Genomic DNA, 18,174 nt, shown 5'->3' on the forward strand with positions numbered 1-18,174 from the left:
TACCTTTGGCTGCTCCGTCGAAGTTCAGCTTGTATGAGTTGAATGCAGGTGGGGACCATGAAGATTGAGAGGCGGATCTAATAGATGGATTGGCAATTACCTTGACTAAGGCCGTGAGATCAAGATTCCATTCTTTCAGAATGCGGCGCTCCTGCTGAGTTTCGGGCATGTCAGTGTCATTCCAGGCTCTGATGGCCAGGGTTTCCTGAATGTTTTTTTTGAGGATGAGCCAAAGGTCGTCTATAGATCTGTATGTGTTGTTGAAGATTCTGTGGTTGCGCTCCTTCCATAGGGTCCAGTACAGAAAGCCTGGTGTAATACTCCACAGAGAGTTGAGAATCTGGCTTTTAAACGGTTTTTTGGCCCAGTTCCTGATGTTTTCCGTTACATCCTCCTGTCTTTGGTTTGCTCTCATGTTGCATTTTTCCACTTTCTCCCAGAGTTGCTTTGCTAGTGGGCACTCTTCCATTAGGTGACTAATGGTTTCACAATTAATGTTGCAGTTTGGGCATCTAGAAGGCCCGACAAATCCTCTTTTTATCAAATTGTCCCAAGTGAGAATGCGTTTTTTGCTTAGTAGCCATAAAAAGGTAGAGATCTTGGGCCATAGCCCTGAGTGCCAAACTTGTTCCCAGATTTGATCTTTGGCCGCCTGGAGATTGGAATAGCGCAAGTGATGGGATTCCTTTGTGGTGAATGTTCCTTTGGTTGTGTAGCCCCATCTGAGTTTATCCTGCTGATTGGAGTGGCGGATTTTCCTGTTTATGAGTTCCTGATCAATATCGGTGTACAGTTCTCCCTGCCAGTCTATTTGCCAGAGTCGCGCTGGTTTCCATGTCTGAAAGTCATGATGTGTAGATGGCTGCCAGAACTGGTGAACTTGTGTGATGCTCTCTTGCTTCATATGAGCTTGCCAAAGAGGTTTGTGAAACAAATTTGCAAGTTTAGGGAGTTGCTGCCATGAGTCTTCCCAGAACCTGGCAGCTTTGCCTGAGTGGATTTCCCAGAAGCTATGTTCTTGTATGAAGCTGCTTTGAGTTTTTGCATTATTCCAGATGAGTGATCCTTGCGCGGTAGGGTTGATTCTGATGAGATCACTCCATTGGCTGCCGTTGGCGTATTTTGCTTGCCATAATTGAGCCCATGGGGTGTTTGGCTTGGAGACCCAGTTCCACCAAATTCGAGCTCCCATTGTGTTGTTGCTTTGAAGCGGATCCCTAAGTCCTAATCCACCCTCTGATTTGGTTTTACATACCTCTGTCCAGTTAACAAGAGCCCATTTCCGATTCAGGCCTGTGGAGCCCCAGAGGAAGTTGCGTTGTAGATTGCGTATGGCTTTCAGTACCCCTTTTGGAGCTGCCAGGATAGAGAAAAGATAGAGCGACATTGCTTGTAATACTGATTTGATTAGGACTAGCCTGCCTGCCAGATTTAAAGCCCGGAAAGTCCAGGATGAGAGCTTTGATTCGAGTTTGTCCAGGAGCGTCCGCCAGGACGCATGCTTGATAGCTGAGTCTGAAAGGGGAGCTCCCAGGTATTTAGAGGGCAGGTGGGATATTGTGAATCCCAAAATTCGGGCAATATTCCTTTGTGTGGAGGGGGGGGTATTGAAGAAGAAGAGTTGAGATTTTGCAGCGTTAATGGAAGTGCCAGAGGCGTCAGAGAAGAGGGAGAGAAGAGATTTGAAAACAGAGGCTTCTTTTGCGGAAGGGTGCCCGAAGAGCATAGTATCATCAACGAATTGCTGATGTGTCTGAGGAGTTCGACCATGGAGAGAGATGCCTTTGAGAGCTTTGGAGGAAACTGTCGATTTGAGGAGCCTGCTGAGCCCTTCGGCCATTAGAACGAAGAGAAAAGGTGACAGAGGATCCCCTTGCCTGATGCCACGCGAGGGGCGAAAGGGAGATGAGGGAGAGCCATTCAGTAAGACAGAGAAACTGGGAGAAGTGATTAGGTTCATGATCCATCTAGACCAGGTTGCATTGAATCCAAAAGCCAAGAGCATTTTATGAATGTAATTCCAGCTAAGCTTATCGAAGGCTTTAGAGAGGTCTAATTTGAGAAGCATACCTGGTTTTTTGAGAAGCTTTAGAGAATGTATGACTTCGTTTGATAGAATTATTCCATCCATGATCTGCCGGCCTTCAACGTATCCCGTCTGTTCTGGAGAGATGAGCAGGGGAAGGAGCGGTTTGAGTCGGTTTGCAATGACCTTTGAAATGAGTTTGTAAATCACATTGCATAGCGCTATTGGTCTGTACTTCTCAGGTTTGTTTGATGCCGCTTCTTTGGGTACCAAGGCTATGAAGGTTGAGTTGAGGGCTGGGAGGACCCAGTGCATGCTTCGGGATTCCTCCACTAAGTCCCATACTTCAATTTTAATGAGTTCCCAAAATTCATGAAAGAAATTGGCGGTAAATCCGTCAGGCCCTAGTGCCTTGTCGTCTTTGAGCTGAGCCATGGCTTCTTCTACGTCCTTTAATGATGTGGGTTGGAGAAATTTATTGTTGTGATCCTCATTTATAATTTTTGGAATATGCTGCGTGATGGCTCTGATTGCCTCATCCCGGTTACCGTCAGGTTCCTTTAGAATGTCCTTGAAGTATCCTGTAAATTCTTTTTCCATGTCTTCATGAGCCTCAATTCTTTCACCCTGTTGATTGTTGACAAAGGTAATGTTGTAACATACGTCGTTGTATGGTGGTTTTGTGGAAAAATTTTGTATTTTTCTCTCCATCTTTAAGCCAGCTAATTCGAGATTTTTGTCGCCATAAAGTTTCCTCTTGTTTTTGGCGTTCTTCAATTTGATTCCAGAGGATCTGCTCCTGTTGAATTTGTTCTTCTGTGCGGCCTTCCAGAATGAATAGTTGTTGTAGTGCTTTCATTTGCTGCTCCAGTTTTTGTCTGCTCTCCTGTATGTTGCCAAAGTGAGTTCGGTTCCATACTTTAAGAACTTGTTTCAGATTTTTCAGCTTTTGTTGAAACTGGTACATCTTAGCTCCCGCAGGCGGGGTGTAAGATGTCCATGCATGATTGACCACGGCCTTGAAATTGGTGTTTGTGAGCCAAAAGGCTTCGAATCGAAAGGGTCTGTTGCAGCAGTTGCCTGGTCTGGACCATTGGAGCAAAATCGGCCAGTGATCTGAGCCTCCTTGGGGAATAATTGAGGCGTTAAAATCCCCTCCAAGGTGGATCGCGTTGTCTGAAATTAAGAATCGATCTAGCCTTGAGGCAATGTGGTGAGCACCTCGGCGCTTGTTGGACCAGGTGAAAATGCCATTGGAGGTGGGGATGTCCATGAGCTGATTATTTTGTAGGAATTGCTTGAAGCCGCTGCTGTCACTGTCGAGCCTGGTTCTGCCCCCTTGTTTTTCTTCCATGGATTTTATTATATTGAAGTCGCCTCCGCCAATCCATAAGGGGAAGTGTCTGTTTTCATTGAGGATGGAAATCGTGTCCAGGAGGTCCAATTTTTGCTGAATTATCTGCGGGAAGTATACATTGGTGAGATGCCCATGGATGTTGGTTCCGATGAGGTGGAAGGTGGCTTGTATTAGATGAAGAGTGGCATGAAAATTATCAAGTGAAACAATCTGCGGGTTCCATAGAATGGCAAGACCGCCGGAGGCCCCTGAGGCGTCTACTGAAATTGAACTGCTGCCTGCCCATATTTTATTGCTAAGTTTGTCTATCGTTGTGCTGCTGCTTTTTGTTTCTTGAAGGAAAACTATTGCTGGTTTTTCTTGCATTATCAGGTTTTTGATCATTCTGTGTTTAGAGGGACTATTGAGTCCTCTTACATTCCATGAAATGAGCTTCATGTAGACTGAGATTTGGGTTTGTAGAACTTGGTCAACTTGGGGAATTGCCCCGAATCCATGAGTATTTCACCTACTATTATTGTTCTCTGAAGGTCTGTTTTTCTACCCCTTTTCTTTGTATCTTTAAGGATCTTTTTTCCATCCCAGTGACCGCCTCCTTGTATTCCCAGGCTTTTATGGTGTTGCACCTTGGTAAGGACTCCTTCAAGTTTGTCTATTTGCTAGGGGGGGATTGAGTTGTACTCTTTTTGTTTGCATGTTGTCTCAAGTTTGGAGATGTCAAGCTTGGAGATTTCAAGCTCTTCTAGATCTACATCTTCCGGATCTTCCTCCATACCAATTGGAGTGTTGTGGTCCTCCTCCGCTGCATCTTCATGAAGACTCAGGGCTAGAGCTGCGTCGAGATCCATATCTGAAGCTTGTTGTTTTTCATTCAACATGGTTTTCCCCTTGGATGGGAATAAGGGACCGAGATCTGAAACAGATTTGGTTTTCTCCATGGAAGGGGTAGGAGCAGAGATGGAAGATGCTGGGTCAGAAGAGAACAAGGGGTTGGAGCGGATGAGGGAGGGCGAGGGTGGGAGCGGCTGATCCGGGGAGTCAGAGTTGGGACTATCTTGTTTATCGTGCGAGGCAAGAACAGAGAAGCGATTCTGGGGGTTCGCTTTAAAGGCTTGATCCGGAGCTGCTTGGTTTTTCTTGGCGTGCCTGCGGCGGGTGGGGATTTTGGTGAAACCATCTGAGTCCTTATTGGAATCATTAGATGAAGCCTTGGACTGCGCATTTAAGGGACAGTCTCGGAAGAGGTGGCCATGCTCATGGCATTTTCGACAGCGGAAAGGGATATGCTCATAATCTAAAGGCTGTTTCCATTCAAAGTCATCGTGAAAGAGACTTACCGAGTCTGCAAGGGTCTTGGTTAGGTGCATCTGGACGCAGATCCTAGCATATGAGGTGTATTTGCGTGTCTTTGTTTCTGTTGCAACTTTGATGAAGGTCCCCAGTTTGTTGCCAATGTCTGCCAGCGTTTCTTCTCTCCAATATTCCACGGGAAGGGAATACATTCTTATCCAAACAGGGGCCCAACTGAAGTCTTCTTTATCAGGGTTGAATCTGGGCTTCCATTCCGTTAGATACAAGCCTGAAGAGTTAAAGAAGTATGGGCCTCCTTCGAATATCCTTATTTTGTCCTCTAAACAGTTGAAGATGGCTGTAAAGAAGCCCTTTGGGCCAAGTTGCAGAGTTACTTGTCCTTTGGGCTTCCATTTTGAAGCTATCCATCCTTGTAAGGCTTTTTCTGTGGGCCAGAATCCCAAGAACTTTCCGATAAGTGCATAGTCCCTCATGAATTGGATTTCCCCATTGATGCGGTGGCTTGGCAGTTCGACCTTGATCGGTTCTGCGGCTTTTGGAATACATGTGGCTGAGGTCACTTTTGTCTGAGGTGACTCCGCATTGGCGTGCTCATCATTGCCTGCGTTGTCCTCTTCATTCCGAGCTGAATGCATCTTTTCCTCATTCGTCCTTTGCTTGTCTTTCTCAGGTTCTCGACCTGTGCCTGCGGGGTGCAGAGTCGCAGTCTTCTGCGTCTTGTCAGTTGAGGGCGTGTCCATTGGAGGGGAGGCGGAGCTCTCCCCTCCTGCAGCTAGTGCCATTGGTGGCCTTCAGTGGTAGAACCTGCGGCGGCAATGGCAGGTCCGTTCAGCGGCGGCTAGGGTTTTGAGTCGGTTCTAACTCTATTTATCTATTAAATACTCAATAATAATTATATTTTCAAGTGAAAAAAGTCTTGATAATTTTAATTCATCATAGTAATAAATATTCCTAGAAATGTAATTTAAAAAATAACAGGACTCACCATTATTATTTAGAGAGATGCATTCTACTAGTATGAGTGCAATATATGATTTCATCCATGTTCAACATGGAGTTGACATATGCCCCTTTCAAAATAAAAATTAAATATAATGTAAGTAAAAAATAAACATTGAATGCAATAAAAAAGAAATGAATACACATATTTAATTAGTTTTTATTAAAAGCATTATAAAACATGAATAATCTCACTCTCACTATGTTCACTGAGTTAGTTGTCAATATTATAGTCCAAGAGACATAATAGTTAATATTATAACCCAATACTAAAAGGAGGTGGTAAATAAAATATTTTGATCAAATATTTCAATGTTCAGAAGAAATGGCTAATAAAAAGAAAAATAATAAGTTACTTCCTAATAAAATGAACATGCATTTAATTGTTAATCTAAAATTGATGTGACATTTAAAAAATATTAATAATAAAAAAATTCAAATATTGTCATGTATTTATAAAAGATTTCAAGGATATTTAAAGTTCAATGATTTGTTGAAATCTCAAATTTAAATTGTGTAGCCTACATAATCTAAACATCTCTGTAAATTTTCAAAATATATGTGTTTATGCATTCAAAAATGTAATTTAACCACACTCCAGCTCTATTTTAACCATGAGGGAAGTGTAAACATGAATTTTCCAAGTTAGTAGTAGGCAAGACGGCTAGACTAGTAGTCGATTTAGGCAACATATGTGGCAGGCAGTGCCAAGGTGATGCGGAGCCTACGGAGGCCTAGTTGGACAACTAGCTTTTCAAATGTAGTCAAGTTCAGGGATTTCTCGAAGAGAAGTTAATTTCCCTCAAATAATTTTTGTTGGTATTCCTCTTGGATAGGTTCACCAGTTTGGCGATATTTATTAGACTCAAAATTTATCACTGTTTCTTAATAATATAAAACCCTTAGTTGTTGCACCAATTTTCCCAAGTTGGGTTTTTCCAGGGACTATAGTACAAAAATAAGTCTGTCAAAGTTTTTTGTGTGTGTGCCAGTATTTTATCAGTTTCTAGTTTATCTTCCCTAGAATTTAATTTGGTGAAAATTTCAATTGTGAATTTTTCATATTTTACGTAGGCAAATAAATTGTTAAATAATTTACAGTTAGAAGAATAATTTCTAGTTGCTGCAAAAAAGTTGAAATTTTCACATGATATCAGAGCGATTTTGATCATACGAGGAAACTTAGAAGTGGAGGAAAAAATTCCTTGTTTAGAGGGAGCAACAGGATGAATTTCTGGAGGTTGTGTAGAGACTAAGCCATGAAGTTTGAATTGTTGGGAAGATCGATTTTTCAGTGCAGGTTGGAAGAAAATACTGGACTACTGCTACAACAAGAAAAGGGAGCAGCAGTCCAATATTTTCACTAGGCAGATTCATTTTTTAGGAATGGAAGTGTTTTGCAGCAGTTTGCAGTAGCAGAATCAGTGTTGGACGTAGGAATTTACAGGGTAAGTTCCTCAGACATAACACCAAAGGACACAGATCACAGATCAATAGACCATGATTTTGATGTGGTTAAAATCCTCAAAGATGGAAACAGTCCACGGCCTGAGCCAACGTGGCCACTTCAGGCAATTTATTAATAAAAGAATGAAATTTTACATAAGCTTCTCTCATGAACAGTTAACCTACAAATGACCCTCCATGCTCTTTAAATAGAGATCATGGACCAATCGGGCGTTAAGCCACGGATCTAGTGTTGGTAATACCGAGGAGAGAATGAACCGTCAGATCACTACATATCGTGACCGTCGGATTGTAAGTTACAAAATGTACATAGTAAAGAAACACACTTTACGTAACTCTATACTAGACTAAGTTATACTTAACTATTTCCTATGTGCCGGAATATCCTAACATTGGGTGGATGAGAAAGGAATACATAGAGAGAGATCATTTCTCTCATGGGTTTTTGAGTTCTATAAATATGATTTTCTAGTTGAAAATTGGCAGAAGATGTGAATAGAGTTTCTCACTCCATAAGGGAGTGTGTTTAGCAGACTCAGCAACTGAGCAACGAGAAAGAGGGATATTTTTTACCAGATTCAGAGATGGCCACAACTGGGCTTAGAGATTAGGATAGGTTGGAGGGGGCCTCCAACTTTGTCTTGCGGAAGGATAAGATGTCCTTCATTCTGGATGAATATGGCCTGAAAGTCTATGTAGATAATGTGGTATTAGTTCCTTAGGATGCCAATCAACTAAAGGGGTACAGGAACGAGATGGTGGAGGTGAAGAGGTCGATCATGGATGGATTGTGGAACCATATAGTTTCACATATATTTGGAAAAGGCACTTCCAAGGAGATGTGGGACACTCTTGTCCAACTATATCAGAACACTTTCGAGTAGCGAAAGATGTTCTTGTAAGAAACATTGAGGATCATCAGGATGCAAAAGGGTGAGGGCATAGATTCCTTCCTCACCAGGATTCAAGAGGACTGTGATCAGCTTGTAGCCATTGGGGAGGCACCTCAACTAATAGAGCTTGTTTGTTTGACACTAAAAAGTGTCTCATAGGTTTAGTAAGTCTTTGTCCAAAGTAACTTGGGTTGAGACAACTTGCCTACATGGGATAGGATGTGGTCAAGCCTACAGAAGGAGGATTTGAGGTGATCTCTATTGAAGAGCACCATCAACGGAAGTAGCCATAAGGTTTTGAAAGGTGATAAGGAAGAGGAGAATGTGGCCCTTGCATCAAAGGGTTGTTCAAATTGATGTGTGTTGTAGTGTTGTAGAGGTATTATTGGTTGGCATTGATGTCAACCTGGTAGCCTGGGTTGCAGAAGAGTTGGTTAGAACTTATATGTTTGGTTACAAGTGACTTGTACTTGGTTGATGTGTTGAATTGGTTTAGGCATGTCTACTAGCATGGAGATGTGTGGATGGATCTGTTATTTGTAGGTGTTGCATGCAGAGTGTGCGTAGGGGATTTCATGGTCCTCATGATCATGTTGTTTCATATAGTTGGATGTGGTGAGGTGTTTGGCTATACATTGGTTATGCATTTGTTTGTTTGGTTATACAGTGTTACCAAGGATGGTCCCATGGTATTTGGTATGATAGCTAAATGGTTTACCTTGGTATTTGATTCAACATAAGTAGATTATTACCATGGTACATGTATTCTTGGTATTGGTATGTGTGTGAGGCAAGTTGGCACGTGATATTACCTTAGTGAAGATAGTCTTGGTATTGACATAACCAAGATATTTTCTTGTTGTATTGGTTTGGAAATTACCATGGTACATGTGTCCTTGGTATTGGCATAGCCAATGTATTTATCCATGGTATTGAGTTGGATATGACCATGGTACAATTGTACATAGTATTGGCATAACCATGGTATTTACCCATGCTTTTGATTTGGAGATTCCCATGGTACTGGTATTGGATAACCATGGTATTTACCCATGCTTTTGATTTGGAGATTCCCATGGTACAAGTGTCCATGGTATTGGGATAACCATGGTATTTTCCCTAAGTATTCATTGTTGAGAATAATTTGACTTAACCATTTCAGAAAATTATATAATAAAGGAAGAGAAGAAAAGTTGTGTTGGTTCTCTTGTGTGAGAAAATTGTCAAACATGCCAACTCAAAAATTCCTGGATAAAGAAGTGACAAATTTTTGTTGGATTTGTTGAGCATCTAAGGATGGATTTGAAAATTCAGAGACATAGGTTTTGTGCAGAATGAAGAAAATTAGTTTTCTAATGAGATTTTTTTCAAAATTTGGTCTAGATTGAGAGAAACAAAAGTTTCCACGAAGGCAATTTTCATAGACTTTATGTTGTGGTCGTTTTCCAAAATTTCCCTAGTTGACATTCTAGATTCAATTTTCTTCCAAAAAAATGATAAATAGAGGATGACTTTGATTCTATTTGGTTGGTTTCTTGGAGACTGAGTGAATATGCCACTGTGAGGATATTGTGTGTGAGTAGAGATTGCAACTGTCACTCACATTGTTTTGCAGTGATTTATCAAAGTATTGTGGGCAGAAATCAAAGATAGAGTTGGGAAGAAGATTCAGATATTGGGTGTCGTTTGGGGCAAAAAATTTGCAACTTGTTGTAGTGTTTTGGTGTTTGAAGAAGTAAGGAATTTTCCTCCTCCATGTTAGATTTATGATTCATATTTTATGTGCAGAATGCTAGAGTTGTTGGGTTGATCATGTTGAGCGAATTGAGAACCCAGTCTGAAATATTTTGAAACATGGTTCGCATGGATGAAGTGAAGGTGTGGAGGCTTCAAAATAGATAGTGATTTGGAAGATTCAATAGTAGTAAAATTTTTCTCCATCCAATAGGAGTTGGAAAGTCCAATGGTGGTTGGGTGAGGATCATTGGTGGTGGGAGCTTCCAATGGATGGTAGTCTATAGATCTGTGTAAGATAATGCATGTACAATTTTTTCAACATATTAATAAAATAATTCAGCATCACAACAACAACAGGGTGGTTTTCTCCCGAAAGGGTTTCCACCAGAAATAATTGTGTTCTTGTGTGTGTATGATTGTTTTTCTCATGTTGTTATGATTTCAGTTTATTGTTGCTTACATGTTTTGATGAACTAATGTTGTGAATTTGCATGGATAATGAGCATGGAGGAAAAAAAATTAATTGGTGAAAATTGATACAAAGGCCATCACTATTGATTCACCACCACCACACCACCCCCCCATCCCACCCTCTTAGTAGTGAATATATTTCCAACAATTGGTATCAAATCCAGTGCTCTTCAGTGAAGCTTGACCGCTTGGAGAGTAAATCATTGATCATGGCCAGAAGTAAGAAGAGGATGTCTCAAAAGCCAAAGAATTTGAAGAAGGAATAAAATCAGTCCATTGCAAAAGAAGCTGCAGATTGTGAATATGATGTGTAATGTGGTGATATTTTGAAGAAATTTTTTAATTATAATTCTGATGATTCTATTGAGGTTGCTAGTCAAGATGAGAAGAGTATTGTGTTCATTAGAGCTTATATGAATCATCAAAGTGTGTGATCAAAGAATTAGTTTCTCAAGTAGATAAACTAACAAATGCATGTAGAGATCATAAGAAATTGTTGCAAGTTTGTGATGAGAAGGAGAAAAATCTCAAGGAGGAGCTTACTACCTTAAGAACCCAACTGATAGATTCAAAAAGAAATGAAGATATAATTTGCAACAAACAGAAGAAAAAGAAATATTATGTAGAAGCACTTGAAAATGTAGTTGAAAATTTGAGAAAACCAATTGAAGAAAAGGACCAACAGCTAGAAAAAGTTAAGAGCAACATAGGAGAGAGAAAACATAGCTCTAACCTTCAAAGAGGAGATATAAGTTTAGATTTAGGAAAAATTAAGAAGGTAGATTCAAAGAAATCTACAACAAAATTTATGAGAAGACATGATAATATTGGAGAGAAGAGGCAATAATTTGATCAGTAGCAAAGAAGAGATTTGAAAGGAGCTTCAATGCCAAGAATATCATACACTCCTAGAGTTGATAGTAGCATAATTCAAAGAAGAAATCAGAATTCATTTTCTCCCTTAATGAACAAGATTGAATGATTTCATTGTCATCAGTTAGGACATAAGAAAAATTTGTGTAGGAGAAAATTAGATACATCCATGCAGCAGTTTGGACAACAAAGAATGGGATATTGTTTCAGGTATACAAGTTTGTTTAATGGTACATTTTATTCATATAACTTGTTTGGGAATAAAGCCATTGATTGCAGACCTGGAGTAAGAAGATGGAAATCTAGCATGAGCAACAAAAGTTTAGATCCTTTGGATCCTTATCTTGCTCATGTAGAATGTTTTATGTGTCAAAAATTTGGACACATGGAAAATGATTGCCTCATTCCTAGATCCATGAGAATGTTGGTACAAAAGACAAAACCAAAGAAACATGCTCAACAAAGGAACCCATCAAGAGAAATGTGGAAGAAAAAGGAGGAATTTATTGGAAATTGTTGTATTTCTCTTTTTTCACGTGATGGGGATGATAAATAGTATATTGATAGTGTATGATCTCATCATATGTTAGGAGATAGGAGAAAATTTCACTTCTTGAAGAAAGTCAAAATTGGTCATGTTGTTTTTTAAGAAAGTGAACCAATAAGAGTATTGGCAAGTGGCAAAGCCAACCTTGGTGAAAAGAGGACCAATGTTGAAGATGTATGGCTCAATGAGGGTATAAAGCACAATTTTATAAGTGTGAGCCAAATGATTGATGGAGCAAAGGAAGTGTTCTTCAACTTCAAGGGTTTCTTCAATAGGAAAGAAGGTTCAAATAAGATAACTGCTAAAGGAGTCAAGACCCCAGATAATGTGTATGTGTTGATGGGAAGAGTGAAGAGTAAGAAGAGACCAAGAGAATACTCTTCCTCTTCAGATTCAGAGTAAAAGAGATTAGCACATTTTATAGTCTACTCTTGCATGATAGGTATTTTAGGTTGCAAAATCGACGAGAGGCCTTCATAAGCTCAGGAGGAGTATTTGGCATATCTTATTTTTTCATGCAATTAATTTGTGGTGATTTTGATACCTATCCTTTTTTTTATTATGATTTCTAGATGATGGGTTTTTCCATTGATGTTGTCTTGTTAAGATGTGATTAGGAGGAGAGATGACACATGTTCAGGGGGGCACTTTTTCTATTTCCAATGTTTTGATGGCATTATGACTCCTTGAAGGATTTGCCCATGCATATCATGCTATGTTGTCATCCATTTCAAAGGTTTATATTTTGATTATGCATGGATTATTTTTTGTTCATAAGAGTTGACATTCAGTTGGCATGTATTATGCTTTTTGGGTTGATGATTTTATGCATGTGTTGGTCTCAGGATATTAGTACGATGTCAATGCATGATGTTTATACTTATGATGGATGTTTCATATTGTTGTTGCTATATTTGATAATGCTTATGTTTTTTAGTATGGTTGCTGATGTGATGTTTCTGCTATCATTACATCATTATATGTTGATACCAGTTTTTGGATATTTTGTAGAGGATCATACTCCATATGATGGTTGTTTTTGCTACCATGTATAGTTGTAGAGAGCTGATATATTGGTTTGTTTGGATGCTATAATTCCGATATATGATGATGATGATATATGTTATTGATGGGACACCATGTATTATTATATGTTGTTGATTACTACTTCTGAGATCATGATTTATGGCTAGTGTTTTGGAGGGACTATCATATATCTTCATATGATATGCATTGCTATTATATTATTTTCATGCATGAAGGTGAGCCATGGTAGTGAGTGTATATTTCAGCTATACATTATGATGCTTCATCACTCGTTGGTATATCTTATTGATGGACCCTTGTATTATGCTCACGAGATTATGAATTCTTATTGTAAATCATTTGGTATTGGTCATAGAGTCATGAGCCATGATTGACATATGTTGTATATTGAGTTATGAGAGTTTATTCAACTATGTATTGGCTATCAGTAGTGTCGATAAAACCATCTATTTGATGTATTATTCATGTACACACTCATACTTATCATGGAGGGGCAGTCTAGGGTCGTGTATGCATTAAGAGAAAGTCATGGTTTAGCCATATATGGGCTTATGCTGTCATTGTACAATCATGTATTATTAGTTTTTAGTCATATAATAATCCTATGAGGCCATGTAACTTGTTCCATATCCTTGAGTCATAGCCATTGTTCCATGTGGAGTAGCCTCTTTCATGTAGCAAGGAGGCATTGGAAACTATGTATGTTAGTGCACATTCAACCATGGAGATATTTGCATTTAGTGGAGTATGATTGGTCATACTATTATGAACTATCATCATATAATTGTTGTTTTCATATTTTCTTCAGAGAGATGTTACTTCTAGATGGACATTGTTGTTGCTAGATAGTTCAAGGTGGGGAGGATGTATTTGCTACTGTTGTTTCAGAGTTGGTTGAATATTTGTTGTTGATGCTATGGGCTTGATCAGAGTTGTTGCTGCTATTTATTGATATTATGTTGCTACTGCTATGTGTTGGTGACGTGATCAACTATTTCTAATATGACATGGATTATGTTGTTGTTGCTTCGAGGGAGAGAGAATGTGTTCTAGTTTTTTTGTTGCTGAGTGAGAGAGTTTATTGTTGTTACTGGTAGGAGATATGTTGTTGCACCTTATTTTTGTTGTTTGGGCATAGCTTGTGTTATAGACATTTTTGTGCCTTACAACTCCAAGCATGAAATGTCCATAAATCAAGGGCTCCTAAGTCCCTAAAAGTGTTGTTCTAACCCCCTAAAGGAACAAGCTCAACAGATTACAGCTTCTCCCAGAAGTTCTCCACCTAAAACTGCTCAGAATAAGTCAAAACAGGATCATTTCAGCTGCTCCACTGGCTAGGTGCGTTGCATAGAACCTAAATACACTGGCTAGGTGCGTTGCAAAGCACATAAATACACTGTGAGGGTGCGTTGGGCGAGAAATGACAAATGGCAGTGTCATTCCGCGAGGTGGAGAGACAATGGAAGCTTCCAGAATCTTCTCCAATGACACTTGCCTCACTGAATTCGACCAAGGATGAGTAAGAGGTCTTCAGTCTCCAAGTGGAAGCAAGAAATGACAAAGAGAAGACACTAATCAAACCACAAGCTAACTCATCCTCCTTACACATATCTATATATGGATCCCTCATCCCAAAGATCCGGAGGCTGGAATTTTGCATATTGTAAGGAATTGTTGTTGGTTTTTGAGACAAACATCAGAGTATTGGGTGATCTATGCTTTGTTTGAAGTGAAGAGGGGTTTTCTTTGCTGGGAGGTTGATGCTGGGTCAGAAACCACCGGTTGTAACTCTTCCTGGATCTTTTCTTGTTTATCAATAAAAACTATTTGAGTTTTTCCTCCATGGTTTTGTATCATTGATGCTTGTTACATTTGTATGGTTAACTTAAATCTAATCCTAAGTTATTTATGAATATAGATCCATGTCTTTGTATAGTGTTCTTCTTCTATGATCTTACAGGTATTTTGTGAAGCCGGGCAAGTAAGGGAGCAGGTGGCTGGAGACTATCAAAGAAGAGAGGGATTGGATCAAAGGATTAGCGCAAGACACAGGTTGGTTCTTTCTATTCCTCTCTATCTATAGTTCATAAAGGAAATACAAAAGTAGTTTTTCTCTTTGTTGTTTGTTTCATAAACTTATAAGTAGCATTCGAACTGCATTTGCCATAACAAATGCAAAGTAGACATCTGTTGCTTCAATCCATTCACTGGATCTGTTTATGATTTGAACAGCTGATTCATAAACTATCTGATTGCCCTTGTGATAGCTCTTAGATCCTCCTTAGATCTACCCCTGATTGTTGAGTTACTGATTGCTTTTACTCGGCCAAAAACCAAAGACTGAACTGCAAACTGTGACCCGAAACCCGGACAGATTCTCGTTTCTGCCCCAGCACAGGTACTGTTAAGAGATCCTGAATTTCAATGCACTTCCCGAAAGGGCAACCTACGTTGTATTTCAGTTTCTCTGTGTTACAGTTGCGCTGATCAGACTAGCCCTGTGCAACTGTCGTTCTTGTGCTTCATTCTTTCCAGTTCTGTCTTTGAATTTTGCTACCTGTGATCAGTATATGTCTGGTTAAAACCCCTTTTCCTTACTGTTATTCCGCCTCCTTTGTACAAAATAACTGTAGATGTTTTTGTGTGTTTGTTGAGTCGTTTACAGTTTTCCATTGCAAAAGTAGAATAGTCGTATTGTCGTCCTTTGATTTGGATCTGTCGCAAGTGTTGATTTCGATCATAGGAGAAAGTTTGATTGTTGTTGATGGTCGATTATACTGTTACTATTGCCTTTGTTCTGAATTTGTGATTTTCTAGTGTCAAGAACAAGTGTTCATTTCAAAATCGCTAGGTGTCGTAATCATCTCTGTTTTTTTATTTCAAAAAAGAGCTTGTTTATATTTGTCGCTTGAAAAGAAATTCAGATTTGTACATCAACTTTCTTTTTAGCATCAATACTAAGAAAGTCGAAAACAAATACATTCATGTGCATTTGCATATAGACAGTCTGTTTGGCTTGATTTAGGAAAGTGCATTTACAGTGTGCTCTTTGCTCTTTGTGAAAAGATTGTGTCTTTCTTTTCCTCTAGTAGCTAGGATTTTCATTGCACAAAAGAGATAAAAGTTTGTTTATCATCTTTAGATTGCATTTTAGGAATTACATCTACATCTCGTGGTGAACCCAAAAGGCAAACTTCATAAGCAAGATCAACTTAAAATAAATTCAATGAATCTAACAACGCTTTGGAACTTAACGCACAACATTTAGAGGTCTAGGCTAGAGACGTATTCCGGCATCGTAAAGCCTGGTAACTGTTGTCCTCACCGATGGTTGGGTGATTCCTCCACTTTGAGACGATAAGTGCCAGTACGGACTTGTGCTCCCACGTACCGTCAAGTATATTTTGGGAGACCCCTATAGGCTTAAATCCTTTATCCATAGGAAGCCGTGTCTACCGCCCTATCGATCGCAATGCACTGAACACAACATTCGGGAAGATTGACTGTCATACCGTAAAAAGTATTCTGCAGTTTTGTGATTGGTTTGGTACTCCCTCTACCTAGACCTCCAGAGAAGTCCCTTTCGTTCCTTTTCAGACTCTTTAACAGAAAAGGTCCATCTTAGCACTTGTCACTTCAGGCTCATTAAAAATCGAAGGAGACTAGAGTCATCTTTTGTTTTTTCTCGACTCTTAAAAACTGAAAAAACAAGTTGTGTCAAAGCGTCTAAAATTCATTTAATTCGGAAACATACCTTCCCTTTATTTTAGTTGATCGAGTAATCGACAATCGTGGAAGAAAGTCAATTGAAACCCCGTCGTTCGCGGAGGCTTACGAGTCAACCGTCTTTGTCTCCGGAATCGAAACCAGTACGGACAAAGCAAACTCGTTTAACTAGTTCCAAATCTCCTATCAAAGTTAGAACAAGTGTTCCAACGACATTAGAGACTCTGGTTACTCCAAACATTTCTGGAATCCCTGCCTCTACAGAAGAAGTTCAACAGCCATAGAAGGACAGTGATACTGATCCTAGTTTGAGAATAAACACTTGTGTTACCGAACCAGTTCCATCTACAACCGGTTCGGAGAGTCTTACTCTTCAAACATCTGTCGCTGCTGATTTCACACCTTCTTCGGCACCAGAAATATTTTACGGACCTGACGGTCTTCCCCTTCCACCTGGTCTGATTACAATAGAAGAAATTGTAGAAGATCCTCGAACCAGTACTCCAATGCACTTTGGAGTCGGGATCATTCTATATCCTTCTTCATCAGAAGTTAGTCTACCACTAGCAGAAGCTCCTATAGAATCGCTAGGTAATATTTTGGATAGACTACAAATGTCTGAACAACCGTCAACATCTAGGACTGTGTCGTCTCACACAGCGACGACAGAACTCCCTGCTAACACTCCGACAATGTTCGTCGGTATAGCATTTGTCCCGACTAACTCTCGGCCGCCAGAAGGAGCCCACTCAGGGGCTATTTCGACAGTATGGTCCGTCCTGTTTGTTCATCCGGAATAATATCCGGAAACTCTTATGTTGAGTCTCAACAAATTGATCCATTTGGAGGTCAATTTGGGCAGTCTGGTCCCCAAGGGCAAACGATTCCCTTGAGTTCTGGATTACCACCGTATGGGGGGCAGTATACCCTTTCATTATCCCCTCCGGGAGGATATCCATACGGGAGTTCACAACAACATTCAGGTTATACTGGAATTACCTCAAGTGGTTGGGTACCTATACTACCTCAACAACCAAGAGTTGTGTATTCAATGCAACAATGCGTACCTATGTCGAATATTCCGACTACGCCAGCTATTGTGACGGTGTCGCAAGTTCAAACACTGCCTATTGTATGTCAACCTCAGGTTTCTCAAGTTGTAATGCAACAGCCCCTTGACCCTGTGACTCAACCACAATCGCCGACTAGTGGAGCGACACGGGTCCAGAGGGGTACAATTACCCCTCACCTTGGTCAAACGGTTAGTATCGGGAAACAACACATGGCTTCACAATCGTGGCTGGTGCAATACCAACAACCGCAATTCCAACAAGTATACCAAGGTTCTGAGCAACAAATCTTTGCTAACAGCGGACAAGCGTACATTCAAAACGTTCAAAATCAACCGTTTTATAATGGTCATGTCCACCAACCTTACCAAACATACCAGCATCAAATTCATTATGCCGGTATGCAAAGACCAACTTCTCAGGCAATCCCATCATATCCTGGGTATGCTTCACCTAACCTGAATCAACAGTTACCCTTTGTGGCAACTTTAGAGTTACCTAATTTAAATCAATTAACAAACGATCCAATTGCTTACACCCCTTGGTGGCCAGTGATTCCGCATAAACTTCCATCAGATATTCCTAAATTTAATGGAAATCCGGGTGAAGATCCATCGAATCACGTGATGACCTTTCATCTATGGTGTTCG

At 39.9% G+C, this 18,174-nt stretch overlaps 1 protein-coding gene across 1 annotated transcript; it reads right to left on the bottom strand.

The window, feature by feature from the left end:
• Window positions 1-2,648: 2,648 nt before the first annotated feature.
• LOC149184060 (uncharacterized) lies at window positions 2,649-3,749 on the bottom strand. The gene has a single exon (XM_089415211.1). It carries the CDS (start codon window positions 3,747-3,749, stop codon window positions 2,649-2,651), a length of 1,101 nt encoding a protein of 366 aa, XP_089271337.1.
• Between the last annotated feature and the right edge of the window lie 14,425 nt (window positions 3,750-18,174).

This window comes from Pinus tabuliformis, chromosome 3_2 (genome assembly GCF_031772625.1).
Source record: "Pinus tabuliformis cultivar Carrire ecotype Pingquan chromosome 3_2, CPIR1, whole genome shotgun sequence".
In the NCBI taxonomy this organism is placed as follows: Eukaryota; Viridiplantae; Streptophyta; class Pinopsida; order Pinales; family Pinaceae; genus Pinus; species Pinus tabuliformis.

Bases quoted from the DNA above. Each gene is read 5' to 3' on its own strand.
- LOC149184060 (XM_089415211.1), bottom strand. From the start codon at position 3,749: ATGCAAGAAAAACCAGCAATAGTTTTCCTTCAAGAAACAAAAAGCAGC.